This window comes from Myotis myotis, unplaced genomic scaffold (genome assembly GCF_014108235.1).
Source record: "Myotis myotis isolate mMyoMyo1 unplaced genomic scaffold, mMyoMyo1.p scaffold_m19_p_11, whole genome shotgun sequence".
In the NCBI taxonomy this organism is placed as follows: Eukaryota; Metazoa; Chordata; class Mammalia; order Chiroptera; family Vespertilionidae; genus Myotis; species Myotis myotis.
The window spans coordinates 72807811-72832913 of record NW_023416315.1 but is presented as its reverse complement, the minus strand read 5'-3'; the positions used below and the strand labels follow the sequence as shown (position 1 = coordinate 72832913).

Below are 25103 nucleotides of genomic sequence, written 5' to 3'. Positions count from 1 at the left end.
GCTCAAACCATTTTCTTTCTTTGAAGCAGACTCTTTAGCTGTAAGTTAGCAGAAGGTTCAAAGCAGAACAAGTAAATTAACAGAAAGTACAAAAATCAGAATAAATATAATAGGAAATAGATTTACTTTTATTTTGCCATTTAATCCTAACTGATCAAACAAGATTATACATATGTGTAATTGTCAGGTTCAAAATCCTGTCAAAGTGCTTCATTTTTTTTAAACCATTCTTTTTTTTTTTTTTTTTAAATAAGTTGTGTGTTCTTTTTAATCCTTACCTGAGGACATGCTTATAGAGGGAATGGGAGAGAGAGACATGGATGTGAGAAAGAAACATCAACCGGTTGCCTTCTGTACATGCCCCTACTGGCGATCGAACTCGCAACCCAGGTGTGTGTCCTGGCCGGGGATCAAACTGGCGTCAGCACACAGGACGATGCTCAACCAGCTGAGCCATTCTAGCTGGGCTGTTCTAATCATTCTTTTAGGATTTCTTAGGAGGACTGATCTTGTTGCAGTGAAGTAAAAGTTTGAGTTTTATTCCTAATTCACACCTAACTCATATGGTGCTATTTATATATTTATTTATTTATTTATTATATATTTTTTAACTTAAGTCACACTTAATGATAAACTCTCAACTCTTTCCTGCCAGACTCAGAATGAGATGAAGGACATCTCATTCATCAAGCACTCTAATCCTTCTACTTAGAAGTAATAGTTTTCTTTCTTTGGTTGTATCTGTACCTCTTCTCTGATATGTTTCATATTCTGTCCTGTGTTATTTGTGTGGGCATCTTATTTTCGCTTCTCAAGGGGAGGGTCATTCTCATCTTTGTATTTTTCAACTGCAGGTTCTAGTTCTTGTACTTTTATAAGTACATTTGGATAAATGAATGCGTTAGCTGATATTAGTAAATATAGAGCATTTACTGAAAAAAATTTAGAAACTGGATGGCTATTCCCTTACTCTTGTTACTATTCTTACCTCTCTTAGTTATTTCCATGCATTTATTTTTATTGATGTGTGTGTGTGAGAGAGAGAGAGAGATTTATTGTTCCACTTATTTATATATTCATTGGTTGATTCTTGTATGTGCCCTGACTGGGGATTGAATCTGCACCCTTGGTGTATCAGGATGATGCTCTAACCAACTGAGCTACCTGGCTAGGGCTGTCGTGCATTTGAGATTTAATAATTATCTGTTCAACCAGTTGATTGCTACAAGTATTTTAAACACTTTTAGGTAGTTGTCTCTATTTTGGCCCATTTCGTAATGAGTTGCAACATTCAACTTGCAAACCTTCTAAAGCTTCTGTATATTTTTAAAAAGAACTTCCAGTAAAGGAGGGGTACATGAGAAGTTGGTGACTAAATGCTTGTCAAGATGATGGAAAAGTCCAAGCACATTTTGCATGACTGATGCTGTGAGGAGCCTGTTGGAGCACCAGTGTGAACACAAGAACCACTGAGAGTGTTCTACAATACTGATTACAGCCATTCTGTAGAATTGTTTATTACAGCTCACTATGGTGATGCCTGGCTTGTCTAGAACTCAGCAGTTCAGTCATTTCAACTCCCCAAACCACCAAGCTCTAAGAAAAAAAAGGCCAGTGTACATAGCACATACAGATGAGCATCAAAGAGTTACAATGGGAGACCGGAGGTCTTATTTTACATAGTTCTAATGCACATCCTTGGGGCTCTGCTTAGCAGCTTTTTTGTTCTGTCCCCCACCCCAGCTCAAGGCTGAGTTAGAAGTACAAACTCTGTATTTCTAGAGCAACACTCAGAATTGCCTGTTAATTTGTTTCTAAGTCTGCCTCTTCCACAAACCCAGAGCTCCTATAGGACAACTATCAACTATGTATCATATATCTTTGTATCCCCAGTATTTTACACAGCCTAGCACACATTAAACAAATATTCATTGAATGACCAAAGTTGGTTACCTGTATTTGAGGCAGCAATAGAATTTTAAGTAGCATGTTAAGAAGGAGAGAGAGCGGTTTGAAGCAGGCATACAATAACAATAAATAATAATTAATACCTGTTAACATATCAGGTGATAAAAAAAAAGTATGATAAAGACACAAAAGACACATTAGTCTGGGATCACTTCATTTTGGAGGGAAAAAATATAGAGTACTTGAAGAGTTTTTGAAAACATTGCTGCATGCTCGCACAGTACTACAATTTATGTTCATTTTGATGACTTGGAGCCAGCAATTAAAGACTGAAATATTTCTAGGATATTCTGTTTAAAGATGCAGTCAAATAAGGAATGTGTTTTGGAAAGATTTCTTTGTACAATTGCTTTAAAATGAAGTGTTTTTGGAGTTTAATGGTGTAAGTCAGTGGTTGGCAAACCGCGGTTCGCGAACCACATGCGGCTCTTTGGCCCCTTGAGTGTGGCTCTTCCACAAAATACCACGTGCGGGCGCGCACGTACAGTGCAATTGAAACTTCGTGGCCCATGTGCAGAAGTTGGTTTTCGGCCTGGGCAAGTCTATTTTGAAGAAGTGGGGGGTGTCGGTCGGTCGGTCTGGCCCACGGGATGCGCAGCGCAGGGGAGGTACATTGTTTTGAGGTACGTTCGCTGAGGTCGAGCCCTTCCAACTCTCCCATATACACTCGAATATCTGAAACAAGTATACAAGACGAGTGTGGATGGGAGAGTTGGAAGGGCTCGACCTCAGCAAATGTACCTCAATCAGATTGAGGACGTTTTTAGCAAAGGCCAGCTTAGGAGTACTCTAATTAAGTTAATAACAATGTATCTACCTATATAGTTTAAGATTGAAAATTTTGGCTCTCAAAAGAAATTTCAATCGTACTGTTGATATTTGGCTCTGTTGACTAATGAGTTTGCCGACCACTGGTATAAGTCATTAGCTATCCCAAAGGAATAATTTGTGAGGGTTCTATAGTCAAGATCTTGCTGTGTGAGGATAATGTAAGTATGTCTGGGACCTTCTCAATTTATCAATGGTTGGTCATTCAGTCTACCTAATAAGCATCTCACATTGCTCTAGTACTCTGGGGACAGAAACACACACACAAACACACACCTCAGAAGAATAGGTCCCAGTTATCAAAGACTAAGTTTTTCTAGATAGGTGAAGTTCTTTAAAATCAGAAATCCTGGGGAATTTGCAACTTCATCACCTAGCACTCTGCCCTTATGCAATCATTCAGTGTCACCAAACATTGAGTGCCTCTCTGGGCCAGGCTCTGTGCTGGGTGCTGGAGGATTGAGGCACAGTGAGTGCTTGGAGACTAGAGGTGCCCAGAGCCCTGAGGACCATTTCTCCACACGGCCTCTTTCTCTTTGCAGCATAACTATGGGGAAGGTCTTTCCCATTAGAGACAGATAAGTCTTTTTTTCTTCCTGATGTTACATAGGAAGATTCATAAAATGGTCTTTAATCCTAAATCAAACATATTTTAAATAGCTAAGAATGTAATTAGACTTATATAAGCCTTTCTCTTGTTCTTGACCACAGTATAGTTCCTCATTATCAGCCTCTGGTAAATGAAAGGGGACAGATTATCTGAGATCTTGCTTCACGTGTCCTTGAGGGTTACTGACGTTTGCAGGTATCTGGCTTTGGACAGTCCTCCATGGCTTGACAGATGGCCTTCCCCCAGCAAGGGACGAGGAGCCAGGAAGACTGCATACTGCTTCATAGAGTTCCCCAGATTACAGCTTCTCAGTAGAGCCAGATGCCCAGGAAAGCAGAACAGTGTACCTACCTGTAAAATTGCCATGGCAACATCAAGGTACGGGGAAGAGTAGACAGAATGATTTATGAGGGTTTCTTGCCGTAGGAATGAGTCTAAAAATACACTTTTATGTCCTGTGTCTTTTTTCTCACAAGGCTAAATGCCACAGGATTTATCAAGGGGATTGTGATGCATAAAAGCTCATGACCTTATCAGAGCCCAAGGAGACCAGGGGGAAAGGCAAAGAGAGGGGAAGCAGAAGCAAGAAAATAGAAAAAGTGCCCATGGTGTGCTTTGCTTTCAGTCTTCTATTGGACTGATGCTATGCCCAGATGTAAAACAGGTTTTGTAAGGTTTTTTGAAACATACAAATGTTGTATATTTAAAATGTGCGTAGAAAAAATAAAGGTTATTCACTGGGGTAAAATGAAGATACTTGCTTTCCATATATTTTTTTAAAGTTTTCTTTCAGCTTCTGCTTTAGTATTACTGGATTTGCAAAGACAATTCCACATTAGCATGTGGAATAACATGTTATGGCAAGAGAGTTTGAAGGTGCATTTTATTTATGAAAGAAGCTCTTGGGGCAGATAGAGTTGGCACCCTTTCTGGGCATACTGCAGTTAGCCAGAGTTTCAGATGCCACATTAATTTTTACTTTCATGAATTATACATGATTAGATACATTTTATGCTGCTACATAACAAATGAGTACACATATAGCAGCTTAAAACAATACATTTATTATCTCATGGTTTCTGTGGGTCAGGACTGCAGACACAGTTTAGCTGGGTCTTTTGACCTGGGTTTCAGCAGGCTGTAATCATGGTGTCAGCCAGGCTGTGATCTTACCTGCAGGCTCAACTGAGGGAGAATCTCTTTCCAAGTTCACTCAGGCCATTGGGAGCAATCATTGTGATAGAACTGAGGGCTTCAGTTTCACATCAGCTGTTGGCCAGAGGCCACCCTCAGCCCCTAGAGCAGCGGTTCTCAACCTGTGGGTCGCAAACCCTTGACGGTCGAACGACCCTTTCACAGGGGTCGCCTAAGACCATCCTGCATATCAGATATTTACATTACGACTCATAACAGTAGCAACATTACAGTTATGAAGTAGCAACGAAAATAATTTTATGGTTGGGTCACAACATGAGGAACTATATTTAAAGGGCCAGAAGGTTGAGAACCACTGCCCTAGAGGCTGCTTTTAGCCCATTGCTACATGGGCTTCTCATAATGGCCACCTGGCTTCATTGAACCAACAAGGAGAGCCTCTGCATGTCTGCCACCAAGATGGTATCTCACATATCTTTGTTAGAAGTAAGTTACATGTCCCACCCACACTCAAGGGGAGGGAGTTGCGTAAAGATATGAACACCAGAAGGCCATCTTAGGGTTTTGTCCATCACAGTGTCAAGTTCTATAATTTTAAAAGCTGTGCAATCTGGAAGTCTTTTCAAAATTAGCATGTGTGCAGACTAAACTGTTAAATTTTCCATTTTCACTCTTTTCTTTCACCCTTTGGTAAGTGAGGAAGGGCAGAAATGAAGTTGCAACCTTAATGGGAGCTGACAGGAAAGAAGAGAGGTTTCGAAGGTTTGAAAGAACAGTGAGGTGAGAGAAGAGAATATCGCCCATTCTCACAGGGAAAAATGCCAGTGTGGATTAAACTATTCCAGTATGCTCCCTAATCCTCTTTGGAGGACTGAGAAAATGTGACAGAAGCTTCCTGATAGACTAACATGTGTCTCAGTGTGCTTTCTGTAGACTTGGAACTTTCTGTGACTAAACCAGAAATGTTGCTTTGCATGAAATTAACAGTTTCCCAGTCCACCTGATGTCTCTGACTCAGGGCCTGGGATGTATTGTGGCCTTGATTATGTATTTGTCCATTGCAATGGAAGCATTTGTCCTAAGCTGTAAGGACACTTGATTGAAGGACAAGATTGCAGGTGCTGCCCCTATAGCCTGTGGCTGAATTGATTGTTCTCACAGCATCTAGTAAGGCAGAGATCAGAAATTTAGGAACATATGGTCCATTTTGGGATTTCAACAATTTCTTTGCCTTCTAAAATGGCTGCCTTCAAACTCACCCTCAAGTTTAATAACTCCTCCAGCGACTAGAATCCAGTTAAAAGGACCCATCTCTTAACTGACTCTTCATTTGTTTTGTAGGGCATCCATGTTTAGTACAAGAACAAATCACAATGCAGGTGATTTACTCCTTGGCCTGTTGTCCATAACATAGTGCTTGGCACATAAAAGGTGTTCAGTAAATGCTAGTATAGCTGCTATGACTACTACTACTACTATATTAACATTTTTAACGTTGACATTATTGTAGGTGTCCCCCTATTCACCCCTTTGCTCCCCTCCATCCTCCCCACCTCCCCCTCCCTTGGCCTTCACCGCACTATCGTTCCTGTCCATGGGGTATGCGTATATGTTCTTTAGCGAATCCCTTCACCTTCTTTATCCAGTCACCCCATCCTCATGCCCTTGGGTGCTGGCCAGTCTGTTCTATGAGTCCATGTTTCTGGTTCTATCAATACTTAATTTTGTTCATTAGAGTCCACATATTAGTGAGATCATATGGTATTTGTCTTTCTCTGACTGGCTTATTTTGCTCAGCATAATACTCTCCAGGTCCATCCATGCTTTAGCAAAGGTAAAAGATCCTTCTTTTTACAGCCTAAATAAGCTTAGTTTCTTTAACCTTTCTTTTTAGGGATTTTTCCCCTAACTTTTGAAATGATTACTGATTTATTAAAATAACTTTTTTGTTTTTGTTTTTTGTTTCAAATGCCATATTTTAATGAAGCATTAAAAGGAACACAGGACAAAGCAGACCCATATTTTGGGTTGTTGTTGTAGAACTGCAGTTCTATCTAGTCAGTACCTCCAACTCTTTGATGTTCCCTTAACTCTTCATTCCAGGGCTCTGTGTAAGGTGCACTATGTCCACGGAGACCAACACACAGGGATAAGCGCTCACTCTGTTTCACAGGTCTTTTCCAGGAATGGAACTTGGGAATAACTTATGCTCTGAAGAATGTGGAGGGAGGCTCTTATTGTCACGAGGGCCAGAAACGTGGCTGGCTCCTCACAGGCCCATTACCCGTGATTCCTGAGTAAGCCCTCTGGTGCTCTAGCTCCTGCTCACAGGAGTGATTCTTCACTTCCCAGACACCTGTTGTGTTATTTTCTTATCTCCTCTCTCCTATGATTCATAGAAGTCACTTAATTTTTAATCCGTGTATCTATCCCTCCTACCAAGTTTCCTCTTAGGGCCATACTTAGTTCCTTCCCAATTACTCATTAATTAAAAGAGGAGACCTTGCCAAGTTAAAGTTCAGCAAATTCAGACGCTCCATGATGCAGCCCCAGAGGCTGCCCTTGGATAACTGGTGAGCTATTCTTTGAGCCAGTGACCTGTTAGGAGTGCCCGGCTGGATCAAATGAAAAGCCTTAATTTTTGTCTCTGGGTTGAAATAGCACATTAGGAGAATTTTATGAATTTATTTTTCACAAAGCTAGATTAATCTTTACCAGTTTGTTCTTGAATTTGCTTTGTCTAGTCTCAGCAAGTATAGAGGTTACACTGACATGCCTGTATCTTTCAGGAAAATCCAGTTTATGTTTCAAAGCACATGCCCCAATTTTTAGGTTATGGTCCAATTTTTAGGTACATTATCAGGCCTCATGTTTTCAAAAGTAATTGCTAGTGACCCTGCTGAAACTAGTCAAGATACTCCTTGGTTTTCAGGCAGTTTGGCCTGTAATGTACAGCTTTATTGTAATGGGGAAGTCTTTAACTAGATCCTTCCCTCTTTCAGGGTGGCTTCCTGCCTTTCCACCGTGGGGCAGCACACACCAATGATAAGATCAGAGTGGACTTATTTTTAAAGGTCAGAAGTAAAAATAAGTACAGTATGAAAAACATTCATTATTTATAGCTTCTTTTCCTTTGCCAATGATAGGCTACTGTTTTTCCTTTGCTATTTTATTCCTTAATAGGCGCTCATCAGTATCCCCATGTGTGCCCTATCATGCCATGAGCCTGAGCTTTGAGGGCAGGGCAACTGGTTTTTAGGTCTTTGTCACCCTTCAGCTGTGACATAGTGGGGTTGATGTGACAGTTAATTCTCTAATAAGTGAAAGTGCTTTTGTTATAAACATTAAATGCAGTGGAGCCTTGACTTACGAGTGTCCCGACTAACGAGATTTTTGAGATACCAGATGTCTCTTGGCCGATTTTTTGCATTGAGTTGATAGAGCAATTTGAGTTAACAAGCTCCTTAACGTGCTCGGTCTCGGAATGAATTAAACTCTTAAGTCAAGGCCCCACTGTAATAGGTAGATAGATTGATGTGGTAAGTATTAAGCATTGATGTGCCAAATGCCAGGCCTTAATGATTTTAGCCAGAATATCTAGTATGACTATAAGATTAGTAGGGTCTTAAATGAGAACCTTCCACTCTCTAAATGTTTCTGTTCCTGCTTTTCTCTTTATTTGTATCTCTATTTCTTTGAATGCCCACCATTATCTCTCCCAACTGTAGTCAGCTTTCTGTAACCAGATATAATAGAGAAATATGTCCTAATTATTAATTACTGTTGCTCTTCAATCTTAATGAAATAAAACCAAATGAGTGAAATGTTTATTTTTCTCTCTTTAAAAAACTCAAATAATTTGTTCATTTATCAAGGAATTAAAAAATGTTTTTATTGATTTTAGAGAGAGAGGAAGAGAGAGAGAAATATCAATTTGGTTGCCTCCTGCATGCACCCCTACTGGGGATCAAACCCACACCTGCTTATGTGCCCTGGTTATGAACTGGTAACCCATTAGTGCATGGGACGATGCTCAACCAACTGAGCCACGCTGGCCAGGGTTATCAGTTAATTCTTGATGATTAATGGATCAGGAAGCCAATGATTTTCAGTAGAAAACCTTTCCCCTCCTTCCTTTATGCTCTGTTTCTGGGGAGTTTGATAATATGGCTACTAAAGCACTTCTAATTCAGGCTAACCTTTCTCTGTCTTTTAGAAGTGTGGATTTTATTGACTTCTATGCTTAGGTTGTCCTTAGAGACTTACTAAAAAGTATATAGTACAGATATGAGTGTTCATAACCGTAGAGTCACAGATGAATACTTTGTTCTGGAGACGTTTTTGAAATCATGGGAAATGTGGGCTCAATAATAATGTAAGGGGAATTTTGAGAATGTTAGGCACCTCGTAATCAGACTGGCAGTTACCAGCTCTAGGTTTGTAACTAGGGTTGTTTGGTGTTTTTTTTTTTCCTTTTTAGAAATCTGCTTCCTTCCACAGACTGCTATGTGGGAAATGACAAATCACTATGTTTTTGTTTTTATAGTGGCCAAGCAAAGCCACCTCAGCTGTACCTCCTCTTGTCTTGTAGCTCTAGGCTGATCTCTCCTTCTGTACCTTTCTCTCTCTCTCAGAAAGTGTTTACATAGTCAAGTCATGACTACTGACCCAACACATTGTGTTAGTCCAGACTCTTGTGATTACAAATGACAGACTACAAGTCAATTTCATTTTAAGAATGTGTACAGAGGTAGGAGGGTTTATTGAGAGGATTCCCCTAGCCAGGAAGGATGGAATCAGTGTATTTTCCCACATCTGCTTCTTTGCAAAGGGTTCATAGCTCAAGCTTCTTCCCTCCTCAACTGGCACAGCTGCTTAGAAAGGCTGTGCTGTTTGCTCAGCACCTTTAAAGCAGGCCCCTTCATTTGGTCACACTGTCCTTCCATCCCTCCTCCTGCCCTCTTTGGTCTGGTTAAGGTCTACTTATTCTCCTAGTCCTCTTCTCAGACCCTCAGCCTTTTTATGTGTTTTCATAAAATTCTATGCACAGGAACTATGTATACATTCATCAAACTTTATGGTAATTGCTTGTTTATTTGTCTGTTTCCCAAGTGGCCTTCTGTATCTGTGGGAACTGTATCAGATTCATGGTTCCATTCTTTTTTTTTTTTATTTAAAGTATATTTTTATTGATTTCAGAAAGGAAGGAGAGGGAGAGAGAGGTAGAAACATCAATGATGAGAATCACTGATTGGCTGCCTCCTGCACCATCCCCACTGGGGATCGAGCCTGCAACCCGGGCTTGTGCCCTGACCAGGAATCGAACCATGACTTCCTGATTCATAGGTTGATGCTCAACCCATTGAGTCATGCCGGCCGGACTCATGTTTCCATTCTTTGTCCATGGTCTCATTCATAAACAGAGAGCTTGTGGCATGAGCCTGTGATCTCTGTTCATGGTGATGTGGTAACTGTGCTTTTTGGGGCTGAGGTCAGGACGAATGCCAAGCCTTTTCCCCTAATGACTAAAAATCCTACTTCTAATATCCTTCATTCTAAAACCGGAGTGGATATGGCCCCCTTCTGTTATTGGCACCTCTCACCGACACTAGAGAGGTGTTCCCTGACAGGACAGCCCCCTGAGTCAGTGGGAGAGGGCTGTCCCCAACCTTGATCCTTGTCTTCTCATATAAATGAGTTTATATGAGAGACCTTGACTGCGTTGTGAAAAGCCAATTAAACCAATTAAAGCATGTACCTTTATTGAAAAAGCAAAGCAAACCTATACATCTGGCTTATGAAGCACAGAAGGGCTCTCAGCTATTATGAAGAGCAAGTTGGGTGGTGGTCTGAGGTGTATATACCCTCTTGCTGACTATTTTGGTACAGATTCATTCTCAAGGTCCCCCCGACCCCTTTTTTACTTTGTCGTGGCCTCCCCAGAATTCATGAGAAGAACCTGGCTACTTTATCTTGCCAAGCCTTGAGACTGCTGGCTTCCCTGCTTAGAGATTAAAACTGCCTTTTTCTCCTTTCCCCTTCCCCCCTCCCTTTCTGCATTATCTCATTAGGGAGGGTTTTTTTTTTTTTTTTTTTTTTTTAAACCATTTGCTGTATCCTTGCTGGGGAAGATATTGGCTTGTTAGTTACAAGCTGGCTACCTACACTGCTTGGCCTTGTTTTAACTTCCTATCTCAGTTGCTCTATTCCTACTGCCCTGGAATCCTGTAACACTCCCACAAACAAATTCAGTAAACAATATGAGTGTGTGTGTAAAAAGCCTTTTAGGTCAATTGTTGTTTTGGTGATAGTCAAAGGTTGGTGAAATATCTAATCTAATAAAAGACAAACATGCAAATTGACCATACCTTCACTATGCCTTAAGCCACGCCCACCAGCTAATCAGAGCGACTATATGCAATTAACCCAACCAAGATGGCAGCCAGCAACCAAGGAGCTGAAGCGAGCAGGAGGCTTGGTTGCTCCAGTGATGGAGGAAGCCAAGCTTCTCGGCTGGCTCTGAGCTCCACTCAAAGCAACAAAGTTTCAATTATAGAAGGTAAATAAACCCCAGATACCTGCTTTCAGCCAGCCATGGCCATGGAGCTGGAGAGAGCAGGAGCCGACTCTGAGCTCCACTGAAGGCAACAAAGTTTCAATTATAGAAGGTAAATAAATCCCAGAATAAAAAATGAAAAAGAAAAAAAGGAGAGGCTGGGAGCTTCTGTCGCCGGGGGGCTTGGCCAGCCTGAAAACGGCCCTTAGCCCCTCACCCAGACTGGCCAGGCACCCCAGTGGGGACCCCCACTCTGAAGGGGGTGTGACCAGCTGCAAACAGCCATCAGCCCCTCACCCAGGCTGGCCAGGCACCCCAGTGGGGACCTCCATCCTGAAGGGGGTGTGACCATCCTGAAAACACCCATCATCCCCTCACCCAGGCTGGCCAGGCACCCCAGTGGGACCCCCACCCTGATCCGGGATACCCTTCATGGCAAACCAGCCAGCCCCCACCTGTGCACTAGGCCTCTATCCTATATAATAAAAGGGTAATATGCAAACTGACCTTAACAGCAGAAAGACTGGGAATGCATGGTCACTATGACACACACTGAGCACCAGGGGGCAGACGCTCAATGCAGGAGCTGCCCCCTGGTGGTCAGTGCACTCCCACAGGGGGAGCTCTGCTCAGCCACAAGCCAGGCTGATGGCTGCCAGTACAGCAGCGCCTCCTCAGCAGCCCTAAGGATGTCTGACTGCCAGCTTAGGCCTGATCCCCCGGAGAGCGGGCCTAAGCCAGCAGGTGGACATCCCCCGAGGGGTCCCAGACTGCAAGAGGGCACAGGCCGGGCTGAGGGACCCCCTCGAGTGCACAAATTTTTGTGCACCGGGCCTCTAGTCTAGTTATAAATGATAATAAAATATATTTATAAACTATATAGCTAACCTTTCTTTTTATTTATCCATTTATTTAATTCGTCAATTACAGTTGACAGTAAATATTATTTTATGTTAGTTTCAAGTACACAGAATAGTGATTAAATTATTATATAATTTATGAAGTGATCTCCTTAACAATTCAAGTACCCACTTGGCACCATACATAGTTATTACAATAATATTGACTACATTCCCTATGCTGTACTTTACATCCCTGTGACCATTTTGTAACTACCAATTTTTAATTCTAATTCCTTTACCTTTTGGACCCAATCTTCCAACCCTCCTCCCATTTGGTAACCATCAGTTTGTTCCTGTATCTATGAGTCTGTTTTTATTTTATGTGTTATTTTGTTTTTTAAATTTCACATTTAAGTGAAATCATATGCTATTTGCCTTTTTTGGACTGACTTATTTCACTTGGCATAATATCTTCTAGGTCCATCCATTTCATTGCAACTGGTAAGATTCCTTTTTTTTTTATGACCAAGTAATATTCCACTATATATGTATGTACCACATCTTCTTTGTCCACTTGTCTATTGATGGGGACTTGGGCTGCTTCTGTATTTTGGCTATTATAAATGATGCTGTAGTGAGCATAGGGGCTGTACATAACTTTTCAAATTAGTGTTTTAGATTTTTTTGGATATATACCAACATGTGGACTTACTGGGTCATATGGAAGTTGTATTTTGAAGTTTTTGAGGTCCTGTCCATATTGTTTTCCACAGTAGCTGTAACAATCTGCATTCCCACAAACAGTGCATGAGGGTTCCCTTTTCTCCACCTCCATGTCAACACTTGTTTGTTGACTTATTAACTTTAGCTTTTCTGACAAGCTTGAGGTGATATCTCATTATGATTTTAATTTGCATTTTTTTCTGTTAGTGACTTTGAGGATCTTTTCATATGTCTATTGCTCATCTGTATGTCCTCTTTGGACAAGTGTCTATTCAAGTCCTCTGCCCATTTTTTTAATTGGATTGTTTGTTTTTTTGGTGTTGAGTTGTATAAGTTCTTTATAAAGTTTGGATATTAACCCCTTATCAGGTGTATCATTAACCAATATCTTTTCCATCTACTGGTTGTGTTTCGTTTTGATGATGGTTTCCTTTGCTGTGCAAAAATTTTTTGGTTTGATTTAGTCTCATTTGTTTATTTTTATTTTTGTATCCCTTGCCTGAAGAGAAGTATCAGAAGAAAATATTACTAAGAGAAATGCCAAAGAGTTTTTTACCTGTGTTTTCTTCTAGGATTTTAATGGTTTCAAGTCTTACAGTGAAATCTTTAATTCATTTTTAGTTTATTGTTGTGTGTGGTTTAAGAAGGTGGTCTAGTCATATTTTTTTGCATGTATCTGTCCAAATCCAATTTCCCAATGCCATTTATTGAATAGACTATCTTTACTCTATTGTATGTGCTTGTCTTTGTAAGTGAACCTTTCTTAATGGGCAACCAGGTCAACTGTATAGTTGATGTGAACTGAGTGCCAGGAGCTAGTCAGGAAAGTATAGCTGTTGAATATAGTTATTTTTTATTTGTTTTAAGGCTGACATACTGCTTTGTTGGTTCATCAAAGACTCAGGTGTGTGGGTCTCACGAACCATACAGGACATCTTCGCTATTTGACTGATAGTTATAACCAGCTTAGATGAGACTTTTCAGTGGTGATGAATCCAAGAAAACCATTCACAACAATAAAAAAGGTGCTCTTTTTCCTTGTATGGAGCTTTTTTCTTTCAGGATTTATAATTTGACACCTGGTATACTGAGCTTGTGTAGTGCCGAACCATTTTGTTGGGGCTTTGTTATAGTTCTAAGAATTCTTATCACCAGAAAAAAATGATTTCAACAGAAAGAAAAATGAAGCAGTTGGTTTACTGGCATACTCATGCATTCTTTGTTCTTCTCCGTCTCTTTCTCTTTTCAGTGAGCATGTTTTTGAATACGTTAACGCCGAAGTTCTACGTGGCCCTGACAGGCACTTCCTCACTAATATCGGGGCTTATTTTGGTAAGTGATGGAATCTTTCCTATTTAAAAACATGCTGATTACGTGTGTGTGTGTGTGTATGGTGTCCCAAAAATGTATACACACACTTTGAATAATTATAAAGGCAGTGTTTATTAAAATACATTTCATTTTGAAAATTGAGCTGTCAGCTGTTAAAGTGTGTTTATATTTTTTTGGGACACTCTGCATATGTTAGTATGTATACAGGGGGAAAATCTAGAAGAATATACACCAGCAGCTTAGTGATTATCTTGCATGTGTGTATATGTTGTGTGGGGCCATTTATAGAGGCCTATCACTACTTAGGTTACATATTGGTAAAATATATATTTTTAACTTTTTAAAAAAATTGGTTTCAGAGAGGAAGGGAGAGGGAGAGAGAGATAGAAACATCAGTGATGAGGGGGAATCATTGATTGGCTGCCTCCTGCATGCGCCCCCTCTAGGAATTGAGCCCACAACCCCAGCATGTGCCCTTGACCAGAATCAAACCCGGGACCCTTCAGTCCACAGGCCAACACTCTATCCACTGAGCCAAATCAGCCAGGGCCATATTTGTAAAATATTTTTTAAAACTTTAAGCAATCAGTCCGGCTGGTGTGGTTGAGTGTCTACCTAGGAACCAGGAGGTCATGATTTGATCCCTGGTCCGGGCACATGCCTGGGATGTGGGGGTATGCAGGAGGCAGCCAATCAATGATTATCTCTCACCATTGATGTTTCTATCTCTCTCTCCCTCTCCTTTCCTCTCTGTATCAATATATATATATATATATATATATATATATATATATATACACACATATATATAAATTTATACAATCATGTGTTACTTTTGTTGAAAGTGAAAACCAAAATATAAATAAAAGAGAAAATAAAGGAAAACAATTTTGCGTCAAATTCTAGGGTCTAAGACACTACAAAATAAATGTGATTCAGTTTTAAGTAAAATGTTTTCATTACCCCTTTCAAAATAAATTATTGGACATAAGCAAAATCAGTAGAAATCAAGCTCTGTATCTTTAAATTTATTGACATGGGTATGGTAAATCTAAGCTTTTCCCCTCTGATCTCCTTTTCTTTCAAAATTTACATATATTTCCCTATTGTTTCCCTTTAAATAATTCCAAATAAGCGAAAACAATGTGATAATTATCTCTGTGGTTCTATTACAGTGGTTCTCAACCTTGGCTGCACATTAGAATCACCTGGGAATCTTTTTAAAATCCTGATTTCTGGGCCTCATCCTCCGGAAATTCTGTTTCTTTGTTACTAATGTTGTGGCTCCACCCCATAACAAAGAAACAGAATTTCCGGATGTGAGGCCCAGAAATCAGGATTTTAAAAAGATTCCCAGATGATTCTAATGTGCAGCCAAGGTTGAGAACCACTGTTCTATTACATTAAGTTCTAAAATAGTTACAGGTGAGATAAATGATAACATCTGAAGTCATTTTCTTTAAGTACCTTAAATAGGGTCATCTAACCTCAGTGGAATCAGTCCATATACTCAAATGACCTTTAAGGAGAAAGTGCATTTATACATTTTTTCTCTATATAGGTAACCCTGTGATTATTTTTTATTATAGAAACAGGGACAAGAAAGTTATCAGAGTTTGTGTTGAGAAAAGCTGTAGAAAAACACACGTTTTGAGGGGGAAGGACACAAAGATGTGGAGCAAGTGCGTAAGTGAACCTGATGAACAGAGGGTTTCAGAAGCTTGAGCTGATAAGGAGCAGAGTAAAAAGGTGGGGCTGTGTGTGCAGGGCAGAAGCCTGCAAACAGGTGAGGGGAATGGTGGTAGTGTGAGGAGTATCCTTTCTTCTGGTCAGACATATTCAGGTTAATCTTGCTCTGCTGTATCACCTGGGCTGCTGGACTCAAGGGAAGAGATGTTTAAAATTGATACTATTGCACCAGGAATGGGAAGAACATCAGCAAGGGGCACTCCAAGATGGTATGTAAGTGGACTCCAAATAGAAAGCCCAGTGTTGGCTGCAGAGACCAAGCCAAGGTGAGGGGAAGTATATTAAAGTTCCTTCTAAAAGTGGGTTGAAATGAGGGGTATGAAATAATTTATACCATATTGCCCCTTAAGTGCACACCCAACTGTATCTGAATTCTTTCTTGTTCTAAATAAAGACCTCATAGGGAGTTGGGCATCAGCTGTAAGAGATTTGCCCATGCTCATGTTTTTGGTCCGTAGTGAAGCCAGATCTAGAACTTCTGTCTTTAGGTTCCCACCTTAATATGCTGAAATGGACTGAAGAAACTTCAAACTTAGAAAATGCTTTCACATGCTTGATAAGTTATTACTAAGTATATGCTGAAAACATGGCAATCTTTTAGCACATGTATTTTTTTGGGGGGGGTTAGGTATTACAAATCTCCATCTAATAATTATTTACATTAAAAATAATATTTTAGTATTTTCCTAAAACATCTTCAAAATCTTTTTTCATTAAACAAATAGAAAAAAAGGGTGAACATTATTGCATACAATTTGCATAGCAATATCATACTGAAACCAGTAATCCACTCTGGTGTAGAAAGGTCAGGTTGTGCATTCCTCTCAGGAGTGTTCACTTAAGAACATTACCTGCTTCGGTGGTGCTCACTTTGTGCCAGGCAGAGATCTAAACGCTGTACGTGCTAACTCATTATTCTTCACAACAGTACACGCAGGTAGTTGCTAGTGTTGTTTCCATTTCACTTATGCGTAAACGGGTGGTAGAACAGACAAGTAAGTAACCTGCCTCAGGTCACACAGCTGGCGAAGGGTGAAGAGGTATTTCCACCCGGGCAGTCATGCTTTCGCACTCATTTCACTGCCTGCTGGTTAACTTCTCGGTTGTTGTGTTAGCTTGCTGCACAGATGGCGGGTGTGGATTTTATTCTAGCAGTATATTGTTATGGGAGCATTAGGCTTTAATTACAGGAGTGTGGGTTGCTTTCACTTTGAAAAGCTAGACCCCAAACAGTCATTTTTCCTTCTAACTCAGGGATGGTGAAGTCCCACCAGCTTGCTTTTCTTGTCCTCCAAACGAAGGATTTCCCTACCAGTGGTCGGCAAACTGCAGCTCGCGAGCCACATGCGGCTCTTTGGCCCCGTTAGTGTGGCTCTGCCACAAAATACCGGCTCTTCCACAAAATACTGACTTCTGCGCATGGGCCACGAAGTTTCAATCGTACTGTACATGCGCGCCCGCACGTGTTGTTTTGTGGAAGAGTCACACTCAAGGGGCCAAAGATCCGCATGTGGCTCGCGAGCCGCGGTTTGCCGAGCATGGCTAGACCATGGGCATTGCAGATCAGGCTGGTGAGGCTTTCTCCCTGCCTGTGGGCTGCAGCTGCTGAGACCCGATGACCACTGCCGCGCTGCCTTATGGGATATTTGCATGGCAGCGTTCTCAGAGGATATGCCTGACTGATGTCGAACTTTGAGCCAAGGAAAACCTCTAATGTGTGAAGATTTTGAAAGACCTTTCTCAAAAATGTTTAGTTTGTAACTACAATGTGGGAATAGTTGTTGATAGTTTTAGGCTCCTGCTTTAGGTTGTTGACACTGGTGTTGTCCAGCCTTCGGGGACTCAGCTTTGCTAACCCTGGAAAGGAACCTAGGGTAGAGGTTTCTAACTCTTTTCTGCCAAGTGCATTTCTTGGAGAAGCAGCATTGAGGTAAAGCAGTGGTTCTCAACCTTCTGGCCCTTTAAATACAGTTCCTCATGTTGTGACCCAACCATAAAATTATTTTCGTTGCTACTTCATAACTGTAATGTTGCTACTGTTATGAATCGTAATGTAAATATCTGATATGCAGGATGGTCTTAGGCGACCCCTGTGAAAGGGTCGTTCCACCGCCAAAGGGGTCGCGACCCACAGGTTGAGAACCACTGAGGTAAAGGATCAGGTGCTTTGAAAAGAGCTGCTTAGTGGTTTGGTTTGTTTCCTGGCACCAGAGAGACGATTATCTAACTACTCTCCTCTGAGCAATGTTCGGAGTGTCAAGCAGTGAACATTCAAAGCACAGGGCTGCCCCTGGGGAAATCGGTTGTTTGGGGACCTCAGGATTCCTTTGCTGGAGACTGAAATTATCATGTAATGTGATGTCTTAGGAGAACAGAGGTAAGAAAACAAACAAAAAACCCTGGTGTTTTTCTTGTGAAGAAAAAGTCAATTAACTGAACAAATATACATAGAAATAAAATATGTTTGCCAAACGCTGTTCTCTTTTAAATTAATGTGCCAGCAATGAGTTTGTTATATTCTGCCTACTTCTCACTCTTCCCTTTTGGTTCCGAAGGACTAGGCATCCAGAAAGCTTATGACTTGCCCAGGTCACCTTGCCAGGTAAGGGTGAGTGAGGACTAGGATTTAAATCTCCACTGCTTGGCCACGGCATCCTTCTCCTTTCACGACGTGTTGACTGGAAAGTGGATAGAAGCAGTGTCTAGCAGTTGATGTTTTCATGTTAACAGACTCACAGAAATGGGTCAGGTAGATAAGAAAGGGGAGAGGGGGAGAGAAGAAAAGAAGAAAAAGGGAGGGAGATGCAACCTTCTCAGGGGGAGACACTTTTATCTTTTTTTCCGATTGGCCATGTGTTGGGTCAGATTTGGCCAGTCTAGAACATAGACCAACACCTCCCATGATTTAAAAAGTATATATTTTTTTGTGTGTCATCATTTATTATTTTTGTTCCCTCTATAATGGAAGCTTCACAAAGGCTGGGACCATATCTGTGTTTTTGTATACCACTTTTTGTATATGTTTAAGTAAACACTTAGGGATATTTGTTGCTTGCACAGAGATCCAGTGAGTGAAGGAATTAACCAACTGCATTAGAATTATCTGGGAGCTTATTTAAAATGATGGGTTCTGGATACCACCCAAGACCAAGTATGTGAGTTGACAGGGCTTGGGGCACATGGCACAGGCTGGCTTCTCCTAACTGTCCGTGGCTCTATAACTTCATCCCAGGAGAGTGACCCTTCCTTCTAAGCCACAATCAGTAATGCTACAGTGGAAAGTCTCATCCTGTGGACATACAGACACTGAGGCGGGATGGATCATTGACTATTGACCTTGAAGAAAACCTCAGATCTCGGTCCTCTCTTTTCTGAAAGGCAGTAGGTGGCCAGGGTAGGGCATGGAAGGGCATGAATACCAGTTCTTCACACAGCCCCCATAACTGATAGGGAAACAAGTGACCGAGGAGGGATGAGACCAAGGAAGCAGGAGGTCAAGACCTCTTTGTACTCTTCAGTATTCCTAAACAAAACATACAGAAACTAAGAGTAAAAAAAAATGTCTGCCATAAGGAATTGGGAGGGACTTTTAAAGGGTAGGTGAGTAAGGAGAAAGGAATATACTTGAAAATTCTAACAGGAAAGTAAAAATGTTATGGATCTTACCATAAACCACCTGTAACAACTGCCTTAATTTATCTCATTTAAGCCCAGGATATTCCCTCTTGCCGCAAACACTGTTTACCCCCAAGTATATTTCTGAAGACTGGGAGCAGGTGTCAATTTGGCATTTTTTTTTCTGTAGAAGTATACTGCTAGAAAGAAAGTTTCTTTTCTTTTTTTTAAATAAATTTTATTGATTTTTTACAGAAAGGAAGGGAGAGGGATAGAGAGTTAGAAACATCGACGAGAGAGAAACATCGATCAGCTGCCTCCTGCACACCTCCTACTGGGGATGTACCCGCAACCAAGGTACATGCCCTTGACCGGAATCGAACCTGGGACCTTTCAGTCCACAGGCCAACGCTCTATCCACTGAGCCAAACCAGTTAAGGCTAGAAAGTTTCATATTTCCTCTTTAATCTCCATATCACTGTATCTATCCTCTTGCTATCATCATCTACTTTAATCCACAGGAAGCACTCAGTCAATCTCAGACTGTGACATCTTTGTATTTCCCATGGACTTAATGGAATTGGAGTGGAATTACTAACGTGCTGCTATATGGAACCTTGGAGTATTTTTTAATGTGATATGTGTATAGGGAAGTCCCTCATTCATGGAGAGAAGTGTTTTATATATAGAACATGCAATTCAAGAAGAGGAGGTCTTATTGGCTATGGTGGGGTCTCTCTTTTCCGTGGCTAGCACGGAAAGAGAGTGATCTGGTTCTTTGAGTAGGGGGGCTGGGGATTGAGAAATGAAATAGAGACAAGACACAAAGATGGAAGGAAAAGGCTGGGTCCGGGTGGGACCGCTGTCCTCTTCTGAGGGAGAGACAGGGACCCAGTACCGAAGCAGGGTGTTTATTTTATTCCCCAAATACCAGGAGGTTTCACCAAAACTAAAGATAAAGGAGCTTGGGTGGGCCCGAGTTGTATTCATTCCCGGTGCTAGACTGGATTTACATATCAAAACCCCCTCCCAGACACCTGGGCAAAGATGAAAGTCAATGCTGAGAACACTTCTGCCTCTTTGGTAAAATGTGTATCCAAGACGGGGCTCTGCCTGTCGCCTCAGGTTCAGCTGACAATTATTAAGGAAAAATGCCCATGTGCCTTCCCTGGGGCCCTCTACAATTGGCTAGGAAGAATCTAGGCCTCTTCAGGAAATATTCAGCTTTTAGGTCTGCAAGAAAGATGAAAGGGCCTTGTCTGTTACCTTGTGTCAGATTTTTGTTCCTTCCCTGGGGTGGAAGATGAGACAAGTTTGCACCTTAGGCCAGCTGCCAACCTAGATCTCCACCCTAAGCCCCAACCCCAGTGCTCCTTAGTCATCCTCTGCTTCTGTCAGTTAGTAAAGGAGGAGGTCACAAGGCACTGGGAACTGAGATCTAGACAAATGGGTCTTTGTTTTAAATGTGATCCAGGTCCTGAGTATAGCTTATGGCCCTTCTGTTCTACAAGGTATAGATTCAAACCATTTTTCCATCCTCACATTTCCAATTCCATCTCCACTTCTCTTATTCTCAGAACATACACCTTGTCTGCATTTCTGTGGAGATCAGTTTCACCCACTTGTTATCCCTTTGTTGCCTTCTTATATATGTAAAATAGCTCATATCACACCCTACTTTCCAAAATAGAATGGATCCCTCTACTCATTCATCCTTCCCCATTCTTCCTGTCTTAGATCAAGAAATGGTAGGTTACCTTTTCAAGGAAGGGTGGGTGTGCTTCCTGGGCTTTGGCATCTTGCCTCATGGTTGGTTGAACTTCTTTGCATCTTCAGTTTCTCTTTCCACTAGATTCTTTCCTCTTCCATAAATATGTGTAGGCCCCTCTTTTTTAAAAATAACAAACAAAATTAATATAAACCCTTTCATTGGTCCCGTGTTTATTTAAATTATATCCATTAAGTCACCAGACCAGTCCTTATCATCCATCTATTCAACCTTCTAATCACCTATTCATCCATCTAGTCTTCCAATCATCCATCCATCCATCCATCCATCCAGCATTAACTGAGTGCTTACTGTGAGTTTATTTTACCCATTAAATAATCAAGCCCCAGAGAATCAAAAGAATCAACCAAGGTCACACAGCTCAGGTGTCATGAAGTGTGTTATGGTTTTTACCTTTCAGCTAGATGGTAGGTTCACTGTTGCTTTCTAAACTTTTAACCCAGTTGATGCTGTATAATCCTTGGGGTGGAACATGAGTAGGAAACACATACTAGAGAGATTATGTTTTTAAGACTGTTATTGTAAACTAGAGGCCCGGTGCACAAAAATTTGTGCACTCGGGGGAAGGGGGGGGCCCTCAGACCGTCCTGTGCCCTCTCGCAGTCTGGGACCCCTCAGGAGATAACGACCTGCTGGCTTAGGCCTGCTCCCGGGTGGTAGAGGGCAGGCCCAATCCCTAGGTGCAGCCCCTGGTTGGGCTCAGAGCAGGGCCGACTGGGGAGTTGGGGCACCTTCCCCTGTCATGCACAGAGCAGGGCGGATTGGGAGGTTGCGATGCCACCCTCAGTCACGCTAAGGGTAGGGCTGATTGGGGGGTTGGGGCACCGCCCCCTGTCACACTCAAGGCAGGGTCGATGGGGAGGTTGCGGCGCCACCCCCTGTCACGCACAGAGCAGGGCCCATCAGGGGGGTTGGGGCTCCATACCCTGTCATGCACAGAGCAGGGTCAATCAGGGGGTTGGGGAGCTCCCCCCTGTCATGCACAGAGCAGGGCCGATCAGGGGTTTGAGGAGCTCCCCCCTGTCACTCACAGAGTAGGGCTGATAGGGGAGTTGGGGCACCGCCCCCTGTCACACTCAGGCCAGGGCGGATCAGGGGGTTGGGGTGCCGTCCTCTATCACCCACAGAGCAGGGCCGATCAGGTGGTTGGGGCGCCGCCACTCTCATACTCAGGGCAGGGCCAATGGGGAGGTTATGGCTCTACCCCGTCACACACAGAGCAGGGCCCGTGGGGGGCGGGGGCATTGGGGCCCCGCCCCCTGTCACACACAGAGCTGCAGGGCGATCAGGGGGTTTGGGCGCTGCCCCCTGTCACGCTGATCCCGGTGCTGGGAGGCCTCGCTGCTCCGCTGATCCCAGGGCCGGGAGGCATATTACCCTTTTACTATATAGGGTAGAGGCCTGGTGCATGGATGGGGCTGGCTGATTTGCCCTGAAGGGTGTCCTGGATCGGGGGGGGGGGCGGTTCCCACTGGGGTGCCTGGCCAGCCTGGATGAGGGGATGATGGCTGTTTTCAGGCTGGGACTGAAGCTCCCAACCGCTCCTTTTTTTCTTTTCTTTTTTTTTTAATTCTGGGCCAGCTTTAGCTCTGAGGCCTTGGCTGCTGAAAACAGGTTTCTGGCCTTTGTTTACCGTTTGTATTTGATACAATGTTGCGGTCCGGCTGGCTGAAGCCCCGCTGAGTAAAGCAGGTTTCTGGGTTTTTTTTAGCTTCTATATTCGCAACATAGTTGCTGAGAGTTGCCGCTGAGAGGCCGGCAAGTCAGGCGGGGAACGTTGGAGTTCTCTGTCACTGAAGCATGCAAGCCTCCCTGTTTGCATAAGCTGCCTGGCTGCCGGCCACCATCTTGGCTGCCAGTTAATTTGCATATCTCGGCCTTACTCTGTGAGTGACAGGGGGATTAGCCAATGGGAAGGGTAGCGGTCGTACGCCAATTACCATGTTTTTCTTTTATTAGTGTAGATGTTTCCCTCCACGTCCCGCGTGGTTCAGGGTTCAGGATCTGCAAGAGGAGCCGCACACAAATGAAAGAGAAAAGACAAGAGATAATTTGGGAATATTGGGGGGCCAGGCGGGTAAGTCCAACTCAAGAGGAAGGACTTCCACCGGTGCTCAGGCCACACCAACCATTTTATAGTCAGAGGTAAACAAGGTAGTGGTTACCATAGTTACACTATTCTTGTGAGTTTCACTTGTTTTGACCATAGTTACACTTCCTGCACTTCCCTCAGCCCATTAGCTTCCCAGATAAGATCTATGGAGTGTTATAAGGTCAAGCCTAATTATGCTAACCGGACTGTGCCCTCTAAGCTGGGACTTGTTTGTGACTTTGCCAACAGGTCAGTCCGAGGCTTAACCCTATATCGGCTCCCCACAGACTATGAAATGTGTTAATTTATATTTTAATTTTATGGTTATTTTTCAGATTAAAAACTGTTTTGTTGTACTGTGGCAAGCCCAGTTAGCTATTAGCATGTCCCAAAACTAATTTTTAAATTTAAATTTGCTTATGAGAGCTATGTAGGTTATGCACCGTGGAGAAGAATTCAAAGTGACAGCAAACATTTGCATGTTAGGTAACACCATCTGCCCATTTGGATTAGTGTGGCTCTTCTAAAATACTGTGAGACGCTGGCCCAAAGCCTGTCATGTTTCAGGATAAAAGGCAGCTTGTTATGCTAAGATCCCAAATTAGAAGACTTGGTTTGAAGTTGAAGAAGGCTTTAAGTCCTTTCCTTCTTTCTTGAAGAAGTTGTTCATTCAATATACATTGGAGCCTGTGTTCTAGGTTGGTGGGCGCATTAGTATAAAAAAAGACAGTGATGGGTAAGAAGCCGTCTACTGCTGAGAAAAGGCTCTCCTCTTCTCCCCCAAACAGCTGCAGAAATAACCCAGTCTTTACTGAGGTCCATTATTCCTACTTTAGAAATACTGTATAGAAGGTCTGTCTCCGATTATAACATAAATATCCTATTCATAAGAGTCACACCTTAGGGTGAGTTATCAGGTCCAATTTGATTGACTACTTCTAGGTTGGTTTTGATAGCTAAGAAACTTAGGAGAGACAGTAGAGTGGGAGGACAGATGGAAGTGAATATTTGAAAAGGGATAGGCTACATCTGTCTGTTTAAATGATCAAGATAGTTAAAAAAAATAGTATCTTATTATAGGGCCCTGGTAAGATTAGTGGCACGGAGCTGGGGCTTTAGACTAAGCAACTACTACTTAAGTAGCTGGGTGACTTCTGTCAGGTAACTGTACCTTCCCGTACAGACCTCATTCCTCATCTCTAAATGGAGACTGTACATGGTGCTTTAAAGTCCATTTTAGTAATGACATTCTCTGATTCTGCTGGATAAACTGAGATATCTGAAGCATCCCGAGGTGTTTTTTGTGATGGGAATAGGCCATGTGAGGAGCAACCTGTGAGAGGCATTGTGGGTCTGTGGCATGGACTGGTAGTGCAGGGCCACATCTGTGCTCTGTAACAGCTCATGCCTGGTGTGGAGCATTTAGTGCCATATGACTGAATGAATGAACTAAGGCCTGGCAGGTGTCCAAGAAGCAGAATATAGGAAACAGAGCAAAGAAAGCTCCCCCATCACAGATGATTGAGAGCCACCCGCAGTTCTGTGGTCAGTGTTTTGAGTCCTTTGGAGTCTTTCTTCTTTTCTAAAGGCAACATCACGAATCTCTTCAGGGCTTTCTTGGATGGTCAGGACTGAATGATGAGCAATACCCCTTTTCACAACGATTTCCAGGGATTTCAGCCAACAGCGTAGTAACAGGATAAGATACTGTACTCTCGCGAATTGTAGACTGGCAAAAGAGGGGTGTGTCCTAGCAGTGTGTGAGGGGTGTATGTTACCAATACACTAACTGATAGCTTTGCTGTTACTTTTGAGAACCACTTATGCAGCAGGCACTGAACTAG

At 42.3% G+C, this 25103-nt stretch overlaps 1 protein-coding gene and 1 pseudogene across 24 annotated transcripts in view; one reads left to right on the top strand and one right to left on the bottom strand.

The window, feature by feature from the left end:
* LOC118666541 overlaps positions 1-3772 on the bottom strand; it is a 29472-nt pseudogene extending 25700 nt beyond the window's left edge.
* ST7 (suppression of tumorigenicity 7) overlaps positions 1-25103 on the top strand; it is a 314766-nt gene that overhangs the window by 126852 nt on the left and 162811 nt on the right. For 16 of the 24 annotated variants that reach the window (XR_004970975.1, XR_004970976.1, XR_004970974.1 and 13 more), the window contains exon 2: positions 13932-14014. Coding sequence is in view for 21 of the 24 variants with exons in the window: in XM_036328872.1 (XP_036184765.1) it covers positions 13932-14014 (83 nt within the window). In the remaining 3 variants the exon portion in view is untranslated. Of the gene's footprint in view, positions 1-5273; positions 5342-7616; positions 7636-12436; positions 12461-13931; positions 14015-15623; positions 15701-15935; positions 16030-18318; positions 18366-25103 lie in introns of those variants that run through there. The other 8 variants (XM_036328873.1, XM_036328890.1, XM_036328881.1 and 5 more) reach the window with 8 other exon arrangements.